A 19681-nucleotide genomic window follows, 5' to 3' on the forward strand; every position below is an offset into this window, starting at 1 on the left:
ACAAAAAAATACCACCATATATCTCCGGGCTTGCGAGTCCTGAATTGGCTTCCATATGAGTTCGGATACAGTTAAAAATTGCATGCATGGCTCACAAGGCCATCCACTTCAAGACCCCGCTGTACCTCGCTCAGAAACTGGAGCTCTGCTACGGTTCTAGAGCCTCTAGAAGTGCCAGTATCCTTTTGCTAAAACCACAAAAATTCAAGAAAAAAAAGACCTACAACTGAACCTTCTCAGGGATGGTGCCGAGGATTTGGAACTCCCTTCCACCCGAAGTCAGGGTGAACCCCTCCACTGTCTTCTTCAAAAACGAAGTTAAAGGATAATATTCTAAAGATTAATTCTCTACAGACTTATCATAATTGGTCTCGAAATGTGAATTATGTTTGATGTCAGCAGCATGATTCATAACTTCCAAAGCGAAATACCTATAAAAAATATTAAAATTTCATAAGTTCTTTGCTGAATATTTTTGGCTAAAATGTTTTAGATGGTGCCATGCCTAGTTTCATGCTGAAGTTGATGCTGTTGTCATTTCCAGCTTTACTTCAAGACTGGCCTGTTGTGGCCAGCATCTGACTGGGTTCATGGTCTGTTTAGAAGAATGGGTTCATCTCGAGTATCACCCCTCCAAAGTATTCGCACGGTTATAAAATCCTGCTAATTTTATATATGTATGTACATACATATATATATATATATATATATATATATATATATATATATATATATATATATATATATATATATATATATATATAGATAGATAGATAGATAGATAGATAGATAGATAGATAGATAGATAGATATAGATATAGATATAGATATAGATATAGATATAGATATAGATATATATATATATATAGATATATATATCTCCAACAGTAAAGTTGTCAAATCAGCTTCCAAAGACAACAAGTTGAGGCCCAAACTGCATTCAAGGTGAAGTTTATTTAGCGATCACACCCAACGCGTTTCGCAGCCGCTTGTTCAAAAGGAAATGGTACTGCAACATCCAGCATGCCACGGGAGTGGCCGCGCCACATGGGCGATGTTGAGAACACTTAAAGAGTACCAAAAATAGCGTGCCATGATACTAGAGCTCAAGCCTCTGATGAAGTGACCCATCACGAAACGCGTCAGGCTAAGCTGGACATTTATTTGATGACGTTTTGTTTTCAGTCCCTGCAGCAACCTCCTATTAAAGTCCCGGCTAAAACTTACCTGTGTTGCGGCTTTTTCTACAGCAGGCAAACTTTGTTTTGATAATATATATATATATATATTATATTATATATATATATATATATATATATATATATATATATATATATATATATATATATATTATATTATATTATATATATATTATATTATATTGAGCTATGCAGCACAGTATCCCCTTTCTGGTAGCGGGTAAGGCAGGATGTGAGAGCCAGTCTTAATTTCCAGTGGTGCCATCTGTGCAGTAAGGCAACAGTCCCAACATCTTTAATCATCTATGGAGCATGAAAGAAGGGTTTGAAGCTGACCCTAGATAATGCATATTTCAAAGTAGCTTTGATGGTCAAGTATGTGGTTTTTCAGATGTTTCAATTTGTATAAAATATATTGCTCCTTTCTTAAGTTGCATTTTGGACGTTTTTCACAGTAACTGAATTTACTACTGATTATCTTTAAAGTAAAACTAAAAAAATGACCGGATTTTCTTTCTCTTTCATCTAGATGACCGACCACAACATAAGTCAAGAAACACACACTATCAAACGGCTCCTCGATTATGGGATTCTCAAAAACCTCACCCGCTTCTAAAGAAGCATCTCTTGTTCTCGGAGGTTACGTATTAAGGGCTTGGAATCCTCCTCTGAGTGCCACGCGTACAACTATCGATGCCTCAGCAGTATCATTTTGACGACAAATCCTGGTGGGCAGCTCCAGTAAGATCTTCCAACGCTGGATGTTGGCATATATAATGATGTGGTGGTCTGGCTAGCACAAACTGTTTGTGTGGATACGCTATGTCATATCACAACTTCACGTCCTGGAGACCAGGTGGTCTGATGCTATTTGAGGGAGGAGTATTCCAACAGCCCTGTTTCAGCTGTGACAAACCCAAAAGGACACCAAGAGAGAGTCTATTTGAAGTACAAAAGATGCCCTCTAAACCTGTTTAAGGACAGGCTTGACAGCGAAGCGGTCTGTCGTCCTTTTAACAATTCTTCAAAATGTACATAAAGTGGGACTTGGCTCTTCTTAGAGGAGTATTTAATTTTCAGCATTTGCTATTGGCTCTCTTGTGTATCATTCTGCCTCCTATGGAGTGCTTGCCTGATTTCATTGCAATACGTGAGGGACGATTTTATATTTCGAAGGTACTTTTAATCATAACAAATCTACTTCTTTGTTGAGTCAATGCATTCTACACGGAAATCTTTTTTATTTTTTTGGACTATTTTGTCAACATCAGGCTTTTTAAAAATATGTTTAGCAGAACTTAAGACAGCCAGAGCTATTGACTTTGCTACTGCTTGTTTTCTGGGTTTTGAATGCAACATAATGACTACGATCTTGTTGGTGCTGGTAATTCAGAAATGAAGGAGAACTGAGCCAGAGCTTCTCGTTCCCTCCCTGTTGGGGAGATCTTGGACAGGTGATTTGCTCAGCATTCTTTCCCTGAACTGGATTGGTCTATCTTTGGTACCTCATGAAGCTGATGTTCTTTCCAAAAATGGAAACCTGTCAAGAGGAACGATGGGCATCGCACTCTTCTTACCCTGGACCTGCCAAGTCGCATCCAGCTGTGGGCTTCAATCATCGAAGTGAAAGTGGAAACATGTGGAAATGACCCAAGCATATACCACCAATCGAAGAAGGTGTAGTGGGAAAAGTGAAAGGCATGGCTCTTCCATGATTTGGACTTCTCAGCCAAGTTCGTGCTGTGATGACCCTCTCTGTGGTGTCTTCAAAAAAGAGCTGTTTGTGGGCTAAATACGGGTACCTGTCAAACCAGGCTAGGAAGGAGACCGTGGCAAGGAAATGCCACTCGTGGGGAATAGCTTGTAATACCTTTGAAGAAGAGGCGGGGGTGAGTGCTTGACTAAAATGACTGGCCGTATTCACTTCCGAATTTGGGAATTTTTTTAATGCTTTAGGAGTTATGTATTCAAAAGCACATTCATGAAAAAAGTAGTGTTTTGAAGCAGAGAGCAGTTTATAACATTTACATTACATCCAGATATTTCTTAGAGATATCTGTGAATCTTTCAAATATACACGTTCTTTTCCATAAGGTGCTTTGTGCGAATTATATGTAAGAGCTCGTTTTAGAATCACGACCTTTATCTGTAAGCAGGACAAAGTTCATTTTAGTAACGGATATTTTAGTTTTTACCCTTTTTTCTCATTTTAAAATTTCTCAGCAACCATTTTGTTTGGGTTTCTTTTACCATGGTACTGGCTCTGAGTTCTCTGGGAAAAGCGATTTTCAGTTCACAATAACCTTCTAGGGAAATTCTTTAAAAAGGTTTCTTCATTTCCAGTGTTGTCTACTTGGTCATGATAAAGTTTATGTGGAACAATGTTATATGTATTATTGTTAATTAAGTTAACATTGATGTAACATGTTATTTATTAAATAAATGCTGACTGTGAGAGTATTAATTTCTATTTTTTAAAGTATTTTTATAACTTTATGGAATAATTTCATGCAAAATTCACATGGATCAATGTAAGGTATAGAGTATAATTCTACATTAAAAATTTCTGACAGAGCATGTGAGGTTTAGTTAGCAGTGCTGTCAAATTATCATCAAGGTATTTAAAATGTAAAGAATCTGTCAATAAACATTATTTCTTCATTTCTGATCCGTTTCCTTTTCTTTTGGGGACACAAGTGTATTTTGTTAGGCCTAGCTTGTATACAGCTTCCGTGCCAGCCTCATATTTTTTTTTTCCAAAACTCTTTTTATTGAGTCATCAGATATAATAACAAGCATTACAATGTAGTGAAAAAATACAATAGTCAATATACTGATTTCTAGGCAGATGGCCATTATATGGCAATTGTAAAACAAAAAAATAAACCATTCAGGTCTGTAAACGACAGTCCCAAACATTGTTAACATCTGTGTCACATACTGCAGAACACCCTGGTCATGCCCATCAAGCCTGTCTATGTACATCATACCTAATTGAACAACCTTACTGATCTGTGTTGTCTCTCTATATGGTTTCAACTTCTGCAGGTTGTGGCGGAGGCAGTTCTAATAAGAGGACCCCAAAATCCACCCATCTTTTCCATATTTTAAAGTGTCTCTGAGGGGCACCCCTGTGCTTTAAAGATGGGCTGCTCCTGACCCATACACGAGTCGAGGCCCGCCCTCCAATCACTCAATTTAGGTGAAGTCGGATCCTTCCATGCCTTTGCAATATCCCTTTTAGCTAGGGTAAGACCGTAGAACAGCAAATGCCTTTTTTTCAAAATGTTACTCCCCTTTTTCGTCTATGATGTGCAGAAGAACAGGCCTGGAGGGGAGAGGTATGACCCAACCTAACACTTCAGAAAAGCAGCGAGTAACCCCCCCTCCAAAACCGGCCCAGTGCATCAAAGCTTCATATTTTTTTAAAATATGTTCTCCCCACTTACTTCTGTCTGAACAAGTACTCCAACTGCTTCTCAGCACCAAACCAGGCTCACCAAATGACCCTTATCCCCCTAAAATTCTTCATCAGATAGCAGAGGTGATCACTGCTCACCTCACTCCCATTCTAAATGAAATAATCCACACTGAAATATTTCACAAAACCTGGAAAATGGCTCCCATTCTGCCTTTGATTAAAAAAAAGCATGACTTCCTTCTCAGATCCCAATAACTATTGCCCTATTTCACGCCTCCCCCTCCCAGCTAACATCATTGACAAAGCACTAAATCTTCAGCTATTAGATTTCATCAACAAAAACAATATACTTGCTATAGAGCATTTTGGCTTTCGTAAACATCACAGCACCGAAACTACACTTATTATGGCAGCAGAAAATATAAGAACAATCCTAGATCGCGGTGACCATGCTCCCTGGATTCTTTTGAACCTCGCAGCAGCTTTCGACACGGTCAGCCATAGGATCCTTATAAGCCACCTTCATGGATGACGAGATGGGAAAGGGGTGTGGCAGGCGGGAAGCCGAGGAATCGAGTCTGCGCAGACTCGACCTCAGACTGCTTCCCGCCGTGAGTCTGCACTCTCCACTGTGGTGGAACTTACTGGAAGCCATTTTATTTACTGTAGCGTCATCTTTTGACTCCAGCAAGACGGATTTGCATTAATTTAGAGCAGACTCCAACTAGAGTCCAGAGACAGACATTACTGCAGTGCACACTGTTGGCAGCAGCTAGTTCCCCAGGTTGCTGTCTGGAGTACGACTGGACTGGACTAAAGTAAACTCTGGAGTCGGCAGTGCACCAATCAAGGTAAGGCCCAGGCGGGCATTTTTGAAAGTTATATTGCCGGGCCCCGGGGGAAGCAGAGTCGCAGACTAGTCTTCCTCCGGGGTCTTTCGCGCAGGGGATAGACCAGGTAGGGGAAGGGAAGGAGTTAGGGGGTGGGTATTTAAGCGCGGGGGAGGAAGGGAACTTCCTCTTTCTGTGCCTGGCACCATCGGGAGGGAGATTAAAAGGACACCCACCCACCCGGTAGCTGGAGGTGGTTTTTTGGGTCGGTCCATAGCGTTGCCAGTTTAGGCCAGAGCTGCTGTAGGCAGGATTTGAAGGGACAAGGGGGTCAAGAGCGGGCACACCCATCCCTTGGGGGGGGGGGGGGGAGTCCGTAGGACGGATAGAAGCGTGAACGGAATGACGCAAGGAGTGGGGGCTGGATGACGAGTGATTGAGGGGCAAGAAGAAAGATGGTTGGAGCCTCTAGGGCTTGGTGATGAAGCGGGGTGAATGAAACGAATGAGGGGGGAAGTGTGAGTGGGGGTTTGCTGTTATTATTATTGTTGATGTTACTGTTATGTACAGATTTGCAGTTCTGGTCTAATAAAATGGCCTTTTACGCTGACACTGCGTGGCCTTTTTATTGCGCAAAAACCCGTTTACTAGGGCTTTGCACTACTGCAGCTTGCTTCTGCCTGCTCGCTGCTGCACAGCAACAGGCAGGGAGGCTGGAATGTCAGAATTTGAAATGTCCCTGAGCGTAATACTTTTGAAATTTGGAGCGCACGCCACTACAGTTAGAAAAATTATTTCTAAAAGGCAACACCAAGTCTCTGAGAGTTCGTGCTGCCCCTACGCGCTGCCCTAACGGTATGAGGAAATTAAGCTCACGACAGGCAGAGAGCTAGCCTCTCAAAACTGTTTTTCCAAGCGCATTCACCAATTAACAATATAAAAGCCACACTAATCTCTGGCCCACACCTTTGTGCACATCCACAGCATTCCAAAAGCAGGCCGGACAAAAGTCTAACTAAAGTGGCCACCGGGTTGTACACCGCAACGCCAGTCACATCTATTTTTCAGCATTAATTAGTCTTGCACGAATCAACTTGATTCCCTCAGGATTACTTTTCGGGCTGCCAAGTAACGTTAAATAAACGCTACGGTTGAGTGGATGCGCAGAGAGTAAAATGAAGGTTAGGCCCAAAGGGTCCAGGTCGCGGTGGTGTGTCATGCTGGCCATATGAGAACCTTACAGTCACTTACCTCTCCAGTGCAAGCATTTGTGGTGAAAAAACAAACTTTAACTTAACAATATTATGCTGTTCTACTGACTTGGTTTGGTTAGCAAATCTGTTTGGCCGTTTCTTATCTGTTCCTGGGAGACAGATTTATGTGCAACGAGAAAAGGTGATACGCGGTTTGATTACTAGCACAGGAAACCCAACAGGGCTGCCTTTTCTGTAGAACAACCTTTTGTGAGTGAGTTTGAAGATGCATTTCTTTATGAACATGTATTTTTAATTGTTTTGTAAAATTGTGGGTGTGAAAATAATGCTGGTGTGGTGTATTAAATACTTTAATCGCCCGTGTAGAAAAATCCCTGCTTCCCAACTTTAATATACTGTTTGATTCTGGGCCAATGAATTTACCCACATGTGCCTAAGTTTGCGCTCCGCGCAAAATTCAGTGAAGACATCACGGACTTCATCACTCCACACGCGCTCCCCTCCAAAGATTACATCCTTCTGGGAGACCTCAACTTTCACCTTGAAAAGATCAACGACCGCAACACCACCACCCTCTTGGACAACCTCGCCAACCTCGGACTTAAACAACTAGTCACTTCCCCCACCCACATCGCAGGTCACACACTCGACCCCATCTTCACCTCCAGCAATCATGTCTCCTTCAGCCACACTACGGATCTCCTCTGGACTGACCACAGCTGCGTTCACTTCACCTACAACAAGCCAAAACCCACCAACCACCTCCAACCAACTCTGCAAAGAAACTGGAACAAAATCACCACCGACCAGATCTCCGCATCGCTCCTTCTTAACACCCCAGCCCACTCTTCTAACCCAAACCAAGCCGCCGCCAACCTCACCCTATGGTTATCCAACACCGCCGACACCTTAGCACCACTGAAAAAACGTCAAAGCAAACCTGGCAGCAAGAAGGCCTCATGGTTCAACGATGATCTTAAGAAGTCCCAGAAACTCTGCCGCTCCCTTGAAAAGGCCTGGAAAAAAGACCCAACCACTAGCACCAAGGACGCCTTCAAAAACGCCACCCGCACTCACCACCAACTAATCCGAAAGGCCAAGAAAACAGCATTCAAGGATCGACTCAACAACAACGCCCACAACAGCAAGGAACTTTTCAACATCGTCAAGGAATTTTCCAACCCCTCGGCCAACTCCAACGACATCACCCCCTCTCAAGCCCTCTGCAACTCCATAGCCTCATTCTTCCACAACAAGATTGCAGACATCCACAACAGCTTCGACAACCAACCCGGAGACCAACCCACCCAACCATATGCTGAACATTCTCCCCCCTTGAACACCCTTAACGACTGGAACCCAATCTCCACTGAAGATACCATCCGCCTGATGAATTCCATCCACTCAGGATCCCCCACAGACCCATGTCCTCACCACATCTTCAACAAAGCAGACTCCGTCATAGCACCGCACCTCCGAGACGTCATCAACTGCTCCTTCAACTCCGCCACCTTCCCGGAAGACTGGAAACACGCTGAACTCACCGCCCTTCTGAAAAAACCCACAGCGGACCCCACCGAACTCAAAAATTACCGCCCCATCTCGCTCCTTCCATTCCCGGCCAAAGTCATCGAGAAAGCTGTCAACAACCAGCTCGCCGCTTTCCTCGAAGCCAACAAAGCCCTCGACTCCTCACAATCTGGCTTCCGAGCAAAACACAGCACTGAGACCGCCCTCATCGCAGCAACAGACGACATTCGAACTCTACTGGACAATGGAGACACAGTCGCCCTCATCCTCCTCGACCTCTCTGCAGCATTCGACACAGTCTGCCACAGCACCCTTTTACAACGCCTCAATAACATCGGAATACAAGGAAAAGCACTTGAATGGATCACCTCGTTCCTCACCGGAAGAACCCAGAGAGTCCGCCTTCCACCATTCAAGCCCGAGGCCACTGAAGTCATCTGTGGCGTACCACAAGGATCCTCACTCAGCCCCACCCTCTTCAACGTATACATGAGCCCCCTCGCGGCCATCGCCCGCCAACACAACCTCAACATCATCTCTTACGCGGATGACACTCAACTAATCCTTTCTCTCACCAATGACCCCAGCACCGCCAAAACTAACCTACACGAAGGAATGAAAGAAGTTGCCGAATGGATGAAACAAAGCCGTCTGAAACTGAACTCAGACAAAACAGAAGTCCTCATCTTAGGTACATTAAGCGTGGGCGGAAAATCCGTTCCGCTCGCGGATTTTGCGGATTTTCGGGAAATCCGCAATCCGCGAGATTTGCGGATTTCCCGCGAAATCCGCAAATTCGCACGCAGCGGATTTTTTTGGCGGCGCGCGGCGTTGGTGATACAATTTTTGCGGCGCGCGGCGTTTATCATCGTTTGCCGAGTTGTTTTTTTCGATAGTTTGCGAGTGCTGCGCCATTTTGGATCTTGCTGTGTGATCCCGCGGGAATTGGCGAGCGCGATTACGTCATCGCGGCTTGCCAGCGAGAGTTTGTCAACGCGAGTACGGCGAGATCACGTCTCGCGGTACTTCGCAAATTGCGAGATTTGAGATGCGGCGCGCGAAAATATAAATTTGCAATTCTGCACAAGAAATCCACCAGCAAGCAGCATAAACCTTCTAGAAATGATGATTTTTATGTGAATAACTCCTTAGTTTGACATTTGCCTGCACTTTTTTAGCGAGGAGTCCATTTTGGGGAGGGGGGCAGGGGGGTGGGAGGAAGGAAGTGCCCCATAGTCTTCAACTTCCTGTTCCTGTTCAGCAGGCTCCTCCCAGTGCTTTGTCCATCTCCTGGTCACTTTTCATTCGGATGTGGACCTGGAAGGATTACCTTTTGTGGATGCTGCTGGATCTTTGGATTTGAGGCCTTTTTGACTTTCTTTGGATCACTGTTGGATTAGAAATTTTACAAGTAAGTTTGTTTGGGGCATTACAGTTGCTGCAACTAAAATTTTGGGATTTTCGATTTTTTTGCTGTTTTGGGGCCTTTTCCCAGGGGTACTCAGTGGTGGGTGGACTGATTCTTTCTGTGGGTTGTCTTGAATTTAAACATCATGGAGGCCATAGATGAATTGGGATTGTGCTGATTTTTCTGTGTTTTTCGATTTTTTTTTTTTGTAAAATTTTGTGTTTTTCGATTTTTGACCTGTTGTTGGGGCCTTGACCAGGGGTAGTGAGTGGTGCATGGGGCCTAGTCTTTCTGTGGGCTGTCTTGAATTTAAACATCATGGATGGAATGGGATTGTGCAGATTTTGCAGTGTTTTTCGATTTTTGGGGGTGTTCATGGGGAGGGACATGCCATGTGGCTGGTGGCCATTTTGAGTGCAGCTACAGGCACTGGCCATGTGCTGGCAGGCAAGTGGCCATTTTGAATGCAGGCTTTGTTGTTAGGCCTCCAACCATTTTGCCTACTTTTCAACCTTTATTTATGCCAGGGGTAGTGAGTCTTGCATGGGCCTAGTATTTCTGTGGGTTGTCTTGAATTTAAACATCATGGAGGCCATAGATGAATTGGGATTGTGCTGATTTTTCTGTGTTTTTCGATTTTTTTTTTTTTGTAAAATTTTGTGTTTTTCGATTTTTGACCTGTTGTTGGGGCCTTGACCAGGGGTAGTGAGTGGTGCATGGGGCCTAGTCTTTCTGTGGGCTGTCTTGAATTTAAACATCATGGATGGAATGGGATTGTGCTGATTTTGCAGTGTTTTTCGATTTTTGGGGGTGTTCATGGGGAGGGACATGCCATGTGGCTGGTGGCCATTTTGAGTGCAGCTACAGGCACTTGCCATGTGCTGGCAGGCAAGTGGCCATTTTGAATGCAGGCTTTGTTGTTAGGCCTCCAACCATTTTGCCTACTTTTCAACCTTTATTTATGCCAGGGGTAGTGAGTCTTGCATGGGCCTAGTATTTCTGTGGGTTGTCTTGAATTTAAACATCATGGAGGCCATAGATGAATTGGGATTGTGCTGATTTTTCTGTGTTTTTCGATTTTTTTTTGTTGTAAAATTTTGTGTTTTTCGATTTTTGACCTGTTGTTGGGGCCTTGACCAGGGGTAGTGAGTGGTGCATGGGGCCTAGTCTTTCTGTGGGCTGTCTTGAATTTAAACATCATGGATGGAATGGGATTGTGCTGATTTTGCAGTGTTTTTCGATTTTTGGGGGTGTTCATGGGGAGGGACATGCCATGTGGCTGGTGGCCATTTTGAGTGCAGCTACAGGCACTGGCCATGTGCTGGCAGGCAAGTGGCCATTTTGAATGCAGGCTTTGTTGTTAGGCCTCCAACCATTTTGCCTACTTTTCAACCTTTATTTATGCCAGGGGTAGTGAGTCTTGCATGGGCCTAGTATTTCTGTGGGTTGTCTTGAATTTAAACATCATGGAGGCCATAGATGAATTGGGATTGTGCTGATTTTTCTGTGTTTTTCGATTTTTTTTTTGTGTAAAATTTTGTGTTTTTCGATTTTTGACCTGTTGTTGGGGCCTTGACCAGGGGTAGTGAGTGGTGCATGGGGCCTAGTCTTTCTGTGGGCTGTCTTGAATTTAAACATCATGGATGGAATGGGATTGTGCTGATTTTGCAGTGTTTTTCGATTTTTGGGGGTGTTCATGGGGAGGGACATGCCATGTGGCTGGTGGCCATTTTGAGTGCAGCTACAGGCACTGGCCATGTGCTGGCAGGCAAGTGGCCATTTTGAATGCAGGCTTTGTTGTTAGGCCTCCAACCATTTTGCCTACTTTTCAACCTTTATTTATGCCAGGGGTAGTGAGTCTTGCATGGGCCTAGTATTTCTGTGGGTTGTCTTGAATTTAAACATCATGGAGGCCATAGATGAATTGGGATTGTGCTGATTTTTCTGTGTTTTTCGATTTTTTTTTTTTGTACAATTTTGTGTTTTTCGATTTTTGACCTGTTGTTGGGGCCTTTTCACCAGGGGTATTTGAGTCTAGCATGGGCCTAGTCTTTCTGTGGGCTGTCTTGAATTTAAACATCATGGAGGCCATGGATGGAATAGGATTGTGCTGATTTTGCAGTGTTTTTCGATTTTTGGGGGTGTTCATGGGGAGGGACATGCCATGTGGCTGGTGGCCATTTTGAGTGCAGCTACAGGCACTGGCCATGTGCTTGGCAGGCAAGTGGCCATTTTGAATGCAGGCTTTGTTGTTAGGCCTCCAACCATTTTGCCTACTTTTCAACCTTTATTTATGCCCAGGGGTAGTGAGTCTTGCATGGGCCTAGTCTTTCTGTGGGTTGTCTTGAATTTAAACATTATGGAGGGCATGGATGGATTGGGATTGTGCTGATTTTGCAGTGTTTTTCGATTTTTTTGTGCTCTATAACTGAACTGATGTTCCTCTGTCTTCCATTTTTTTTAGGTGCACAAGACTCAAGAGAACCACCAGTGCCAGGAAGAAGTCCTGCAGCGGTGTGTGTGTGCAGCATAACGTCACGCGACGTCACGTCTGGCCTCAGACAACTCTACAATTCGTGCAACTGCGGCCTGCTGTCTGACCTGCTCTGAAGAAGATGGCCCCAAAGAAAGTTCTCCGTAGCTCCTCTAGCAAGAAAGTTGCTAGTAAGGAGCAGAAGAAGCAAGTTACCAAGGAGGCTGGTGTGTCACCCGCCACTTTTTTTGGGAGCAAAAGAAAAAGTACGCCTGCAGCAGCAGGATCTGCTGGGGACCAACCTGAGAGCAGCACCCCTGCTCCATTGGGTTCAGTGCCTCCACCACCACGCCAACTTAAGTCAAAGCCCTTGAGTGCTTCAGAGGCAGTCAGTGTACTTCTCCAATCACCATCGACCAGTGATGTTGGCTCATCGCAAGAAAGTAGCAGCAATGTCCCTGAATCAACACAGGTTGTTGTAACTCATCTGACAAGTGTTGAACAACCACAGCCGCAACAACAACACCATGTGCAAGTACACGCCCAAGTACATGTGGAAGGAGAGGCAGCAAAAGGAGATGCGCAAGCAAAGGTGCATGGACGTTCACAAGTGCCCACAATAGTTGTTCCTCCCGAAGTAGGGGCACATTTGGAAATCGACAATGAAGCTGAGGTATCATTGGAAGCCACTCCTCCTGATGATCATTCATTGTCTTCCACATCCCTAGCAAGGAAAAGATCAAGGGGGGTGTCTACATCTTCTTCAAGCCCACCTCGTTCTGGTGCAAGTGATCTGTCTTGGGAACCACGACAACTGCGGTCTGACAGTGAGGCAGAGGCACACCATGATCTGCCACCGGTACCTAAGCGTAAAAGGAAGGTCGTCCAAAAACTCAAACCTATGGAGTGTGATGAGGCTCAACAAGAAGTGACAGATACTGCTGGTGATGAAGCCTCTCACGATGACGACGAGGCAGTCATCACAAAGGTCACTGCAGCCCCACCGGGCATGCAGCAAAGAGACATTTTGACCCTATCCCGAGAAGCTGCTGAGCGTGATGATGATGTCGGCGAGGAGGCAATGGAAATGGAATCATTAGATTTGGAGTTAAGTAGTACACCAAAACCTACCGCTTCCATATTTCTTCCTCGCAAGAAGGTACCCACCTCGTCCTCGACCTCAATTCGTGGTGGTGAAAGTGCAAAACGTACTGAAGTTCGGCAATCCACATCCTCCACTTCATCTGTCATTAGCAGCAGGACCACCACCACCAGTATCGACGCCTCCTCCGGCGGCGGCCCCCGAAGACATTTCAAGTCTCCAGTTTGGGACTTCTTTAGTGTTTGCCCAAAAAAGGAAAACGTAGCCATTTGTAGCCTTTGTAAGCTTCGATATAGTCGTGGTAAGCTTGGTTCTAACTATGGTACCGGAGGCCAGAGAGGTCATCTTGAGAGAAGGCACCCTGTCGAATGGTTTCCGCACCTAGAGGCGGTCAAGAAAGCCGGAATTGCACGTAATGAAAACGTTGATTTGTCATCTGCTGATGACGAGGAGGTAGAAGAAGACGATCCAAACACTTCACTTACACCCAGTTCCCATGTCAGCAGCACACCCCATGGGAGCCACACTAAGAGTGTGGGAGAGAGTGAGACATCAATGCGGAAAAGTTCATCAGCGAGCGTAACTGGGTCGAAGAGATCATCATCCCGTAAATCATTGGTCCAGGGCAACATTAAAAAGATGTTGTTTACAGAAGCGCAATATGAACGCAACCACCCAATGACCCGTCTGTATAACACTAAGCTGGCTAAAATGCTAGCTCTGGACCTTCTCCCTTTTTCTTTTGTCGAAGGGGTTGGTTTTCTAGAATTAGTGGCAGCGCTCTGCCCTAAATGGAAGGTTCCTAGCCGGTTCTATTTTGCCCGAGTTGCGGTTCCAGCACTACATGAAGATGTTCTGAAGGCGATTGGGGCAGCTTTGCAGAAGAGTGCTGTTCACACTATACATCTGACAACAGACATGTGGAGCAGTGGCGCAGGCGCTGATTACATGTGCATCACTGCACACTGGGTCTCTTTTTCAGGGGCTAAAGCAAAGCTAAACTCAGGTGTTGACACTAACATTGTTTTTAAAGGTGCTCGGAAACATGCAACACTAGCCATGTTTGGTTTGGAGAAACGTCACACAGCAGAAAACATTTTGGATGTCTTTAACACAAAGGTCCTTAACTGTCTGTCCCCACTAAAACGCAAGGTTGGTTATGTTTCCACGGACAATGGCTCCAATATAGTTAAGGCCATGAGGGACGGTTACTATTTCAGAGTGCCGTGTTTGGCGCACTGTATAAACCTGGTTGTCCAAAAATTCTTGGGTAATAAACTCAGTGCAGCGTCCAGTGTATTGGAGAACTGCCGAAAAATTTGCAAGCATTTCAGGCATTCTTTTAAGGCCCGCAAGCAGCTGAGGAGCATGCTATATCAATGTCAAATGCCAGTGAAAGCACTCATCCAGGAGGTGGTAACACGTTGGAACTCAACCTTCTACATGCTTGAGCGTCTGTATGAGCAGTATACGCAACTCGATCAATATTTCTTGAAAGAGGGTATAGAGGAGCTGAGGATGGGTGGGCCGCAATGGAACATAGTTGAAAGCCTAACACGCATGCTTCGTCCTTTTGAGGTCTTCACGCGTGCAGTCAGCAAGGAGGACTCTAATTTGGGAAAAGCTATCCCATTGTTGTACATGCTGGAGGACCAACTGAAGGAGGTGTGTTCTGTGTTTCGAAAAGATGACAAAAAGAAAGGCTCTTCTTTGCTTCTGGCTGAGCAATTATTAGAGCTCCTACAAGGTGATGAACGTCTTCAAAAGATCCACTCAGAACAGCATTACATTTGTGCTACTATTCTGGATCCACGCTACAAAAAGGCGCTGGCAGGCAGAGCATTCTTTTCTTTTGCTGATGAAGATGTTACAAAGTACAAACGTTGGCTAGCCTTGTCAGCCAAGAAGTTTGAAACAGAACGGCTGGAAATTGAAGGAAATGGCAGTACATCAGCAGGCCATCCCCAGTCAAAACAATCCACTTCTGCACCTGTGGCTGTGGCACAAGTGACCTCTCAGCCGTTAAAGACACCGGCAACCGCATCATCTGCACGAAAGACAGCAGAAACATTGGAGGCTGAAGAGGATTGGCTAGCTCTGCGTGGGTTTGGTTCTCAAAAGGCCAGAGGCACAGCAAGAGCTACGCAAAGTGGAGGAACCTTGGAGGAGGACCTTGAGTCGATGGTGAAGGACTATCTGAATGACTCCACAGAGGTCTATGTTAATTCTGACCCATTGGCGTATTGGCATGGGAAAAAAGAATTGTGGCCACAGCTCACCAACCTGGCTTTAAACTACTTGTCTTGCCCACTCGCAAGTGTGTCTTCTGAACGGGTTTTCAGTGCGGCTGGTGGGATTGTAACTCCCAAACGGAGCCGCCTCTCGCCCAAAAATGTGGAGAGGTTAACAATGATCAAGATGAATCAGCACCTCATACCACCAGATATAAGAGTACGAGAGAGCGTGCCGGATGAAGAGGAGGTGGCCAGCACCATAGATGAGGGAATTTCTACTCTGTCAGGTGGCACTGACCTCACCCGGGCTGAATTCGCAGAGTATGATGACGAAGCCTTATTCTTATTCCTGGACCGTGATTCCGACTTCGAGCCCTGAAAATGAGACAACGAATCAATAACTTTCTTTTTCATCCTTATTCACTTTTATTCCTGTGTGTCTGTCTTTCTTTGTTGTGCACAGTTAATATAATTCAAACTTTAATCAGATTATCACAAAGACAAGCCCATCAGCAGAACTGTCTTCACTTGTTTGCTAATTTATTTGAAGGTGCCGCAGTCTGCATTCCTCAGGTTCACAAGTTCAGAAGAACATGCTCCTCTATCCTCCTCCTCCAGACTCCTATTTCCATCAAAGCAGAGGGCTGGTTTACGCCCAATGAAGAAAGACTCAGCACTTGTGGGGGTGTTGTTCTACCTCTTTGCAGGTGAGTTGACGGGTCTGGGGCCATTGCTGGGAAGCACTAAAAGTGGTTTGTGCCAAATCCGAGGTGGAAATTTTTTTGTGTTTTTGATGACTTGCTTGCCTTTGAGGTGCTCTTAGGGGGGGTTCCGTCTGTTTGTGGGTGAGTTTCATGGTCTGAGAGCATTGCTGGGACACTCTAATCTTGATTGCATTTGCTTTTCAGGAAATCCGTCGTGCCAACCCCGACTTATGGCCTAGCTACGCAGCGCGTTTGGACCGAAGGCCCAGAAATATTGCAAGTATGAGATTTTGCTTTTGGCCTGTTTGGGGGTGTTATGCTTCTTGGCGGGTGGGTTGCCGGGTCTTGGGGCATTCCTGGGAAGGTCTAATACCGGGTAGAAGTGGTTGGGACAAAATCCAGGCCGATTTTTTTTGGGCTATTTCAGACATTTTGCTCTATGTAGCGTTTTCGGGGGCCTGTTTGGGGGGCTTGCTGGTGTTTGCGGGTGAGTTTCGTGGTCTGGGAGCACTGCTGGGACACTCTAATCTTGATTGCATTTGCTTTTCAGGAAATCCGTCGTGCCAACCCCGACTTATGGCCTAGCTACGCAGCGCGTTTGGACCGAAGGCCCAGAAATATTGCAAGTATGAGATTTTGCTTTTGGCCTGTTTGGGGGTGTTATGCTTCTTGGCGGGTGGGTTGCCGGGTCTTGGGGCATTCCTGGGAAGGTCTAATACCGGGTAGAAGTGGTTGGGACAAAATCCAGGCCGATTTTTTTTGGGCTATTTCAGACATTTTGCTCTATGTAGCGTTTTCGGGGGCCTGTTTGGGGGGCTTCCTGGTGTTTGCGGGTGAGTTTCGTGGTCTGGGAGCACTGCTGGGACACTCTAATCTTGATTGCATTTGCTTTTCAGGAAATCCGTCGTGCCAACCCCGACTTATGGCCTAGCTACGCAGCGCGTTTGGACCGAAGGCCCAGAAATATTGCAAGTATGAGATTTTGCTTTTGGCCTGTTTGGGGGTGTTATGCTTCTTGGCGGGTGGGTTGCCGGGTCTTGGGGCATTCCTGGGAAGGTCTAATACCGGGTAGAAGTGGTTGGGACAAAATCCAGGCCGATTTTTTTTGGGCTATTTCAGACATTTTGCTCTATGTAGCGTTTTCGGGGGCCTGTTTGGGGGGCTTGCTGGTGTTTGCGGGTGAGTTTCGTGGTCTGGGAGCACTGCTGGGACACTCTAATCTTGATTGCATTTGCTTTTCAGGAAATCCGTCGTGCCAACCCCGACTTATGGCCTAGCTACGCAGCGCGTTTGGACCGAAGGCCCAGAAATATTGCAAGTATGAGATTTTGCTTTTGGCCTGTTTGGGGGTGTTATGCTTCTTGGCGGGTGGGTTGCCGGGTCTTGGGGCATTCCTGGGAAGGTCTAATACCGGGTAGAAGTGGTTGGGACAAAATCCAGGCCGATTTTTTTTGGGCTATTTCAGACATTTTGCTCTATGTAGCGTTTTCGGGGGCCTGTTTGGGGGGCTTGCTGGTGTTTGCGGGTGAGTTTCGTGGTCTGGGAGCACTGCTGGGACACTCTAATCTTGATTGCATTTGCTTTTCAGGAAATCCGTCGTGCCAACCCCGACTTATGGCCTAGCTACGCAGCGCGTTTGGACCGAAGGCCCAGAAATATTGCAAGTATGAGATTTTGCTTTTGGCCTGTTTGGGGGTGTTATGCTTCTTGGCGGGTGGGTTGCCGGGTCTTGGGGCATTCCTGGGAAGGTCTAATACCGGGTAGAAGTGGTTGGGACAAAATCCAGGCCGATTTTTTTTTGGGCTATTTCAGACATTTTGCTCTATGTAGCGTTTTCGGGGGCCTGTTTGGGGGGCTTCCTGGTGTTTGCGGGTGAGTTTCGTGGTCTGGGAGCACTGCTGGGACACTCTAATCTTGATTGCATTTGCTTTTCAGGAAATCCGTCGTGCCAACCCCGACTTATGGCCTAGCTACGCAGCGCGTTTGGACCGAAGGCCCAGAAATATTGCAAGTATGAGATTTTGCTTTTGGCCTGTTTGGGGGTGTTATGCTTCTTGGCGGGTGGGTTGCCGGGTCTTGGGGCATTCCTGGGAAGGTCTAATACCGGGTAGAAGTGGTTGGGACAAAATCCAGGCCGATTTTTTTTGGGCTATTTCAGACATTTTGCTCTATGTAGCGTTTTCGGGGGCCTGTTTGGGGGGCTTCCTGGTGTTTGCGGGTGAGTTTCGTGGTCTGGGAGCACTGCTGGGACACTCTAATCTTGATTGCATTTGCTTTTCAGGAAATCCGTCGTGCCAACCCCGACTTATGGCCTAGCTACGCAGCGCGTTTGGACCGAAGGCCCAGAAATATTGCAAGTATGAGATTTTGCTTTTGGCCTGTTTGGGGGTGTTATGCTTCTTGGCGGGTGGGTTGCCGGGTCTTGGGGCATTCCTGGGAAGGTCTAATACCGGGTAGAAGTGGTTGGGACAAAATCCAGGCCGATTTTTTTTTGGGCTATTTCTGACATTTTGCTCTATGTAGCGTTTTCGGGGGCCTGTTTGGGGGGCTTCCTGGTGTTTGCGGGTGAGTTTCGTGGTGTGGGAGCACTGCTGGCTATATATACTTTACTTTGCAAGAGGTTTGAAGCAAATCCATGGTGGCTGAGGGGACTTAGGGCCTAGCTGCAGAGCGCGCGCGGAGTGATTTGGGAAATTTGTGAAAAAGTGACTAAGTCCCCATTTTTGTACTTTTGCTCTTTGGCTGTTTGGGGGTCTTCTACTCGTTTTCTCCTGGGTTGACGGCTCTGGGGCCATTGCTGGGAAGCTCTAATACCGGATAAAAGTGTTTTGGACCAAATCCCAGGCGGAATTTTTTTTGTGTTTTTGATGACTTGCTTGCCTTTGAGGTGCTCTTAGGGGGGGTTCCGTCTGTTTGCGGGTGAGTTTCGTGGTCTGGGAGCACTGCTGGGACACTCTAATCTTGATTGCATTTGCTTTTCAGGAAATCCGTCGTGCCAACCCCGACTTATGGCCTAGCTACGCAGCGCGTTTGGACCGAAGGCCCAGAAATATTGCAAGTATGAGATTTTGCTTTTGGCCTGTTTGGGGGTGTTATGCTTCTTGGCGGGTGGGTTGCCGGGTCTTGGGGCATTCCTGGGAAGGTCTAATACCGGGTAGAAGTGGTTGGGACAAAATCCGCGCGGAAAAGCCTTTAGTTTTGGCACTTTTTGTAACTTAGGGTTCGTTAGGGTTAGCCCTAGCAGCAGGATTGCATGTGTATCGGGGTGTTCTAGATTTTTCAAACTGAGTTCTGGGGTCTTAGAGCACTCGTGAGAATGTGTAATTTTGGTTGCAAGTCATTTGAAGAAAATCCATGGTGGGAAAGGGGGGATTTGGCATAGTTAAAGAAAGCCTTTGCCACTATTCTTAACTTAGGGTTCGTTAGGGTTAGCAGTATTTCTATTGCATGTGTTTGAGTGGGGGGGATTTCGAGTCTTGGAGCGATGCTGGCTATGGCTACTTTTGCTTGGTTGCTTGCAAGTGGTTTGAATACAATCCACGGGGGGTAATGGGTAATTAGGGTAC

The 19681-nt window shown here is 45.9% G+C and overlaps 1 protein-coding gene across 10 annotated transcripts in view; it reads left to right on the top strand.

Annotated features, from left to right (window-relative positions):
• ST3GAL4 (ST3 beta-galactoside alpha-2,3-sialyltransferase 4) overlaps window positions 1-19681 on the top strand; it is a 558945-nt gene that overhangs the window by 481021 nt on the left and 58243 nt on the right. For 6 of the 10 annotated variants that reach the window (XM_086918364.1, XM_086918362.1, XM_086918361.1 and 3 more), the window contains exon 12: window positions 1729-3860. The exons of the other annotated variants lie outside the window; for them this stretch is intronic. In XM_086918364.1, the coding sequence (XP_086774490.1) occupies window positions 1729-1732 (4 nt within the window). In that variant the 3' untranslated portion in view covers window positions 1733-3860. Of the gene's footprint in view, window positions 1-1728; window positions 3861-19681 lie in introns of those variants that run through there. 10 annotated transcript variants of the gene reach the window in all.

The sequence above is a fragment of the Lissotriton vulgaris genome, chromosome 4_1 (genome assembly GCF_964263255.1).
Source record: "Lissotriton vulgaris chromosome 4_1, aLisVul1.2, whole genome shotgun sequence".
In the NCBI taxonomy this organism is placed as follows: domain Eukaryota; kingdom Metazoa; phylum Chordata; class Amphibia; order Caudata; family Salamandridae; genus Lissotriton; species Lissotriton vulgaris.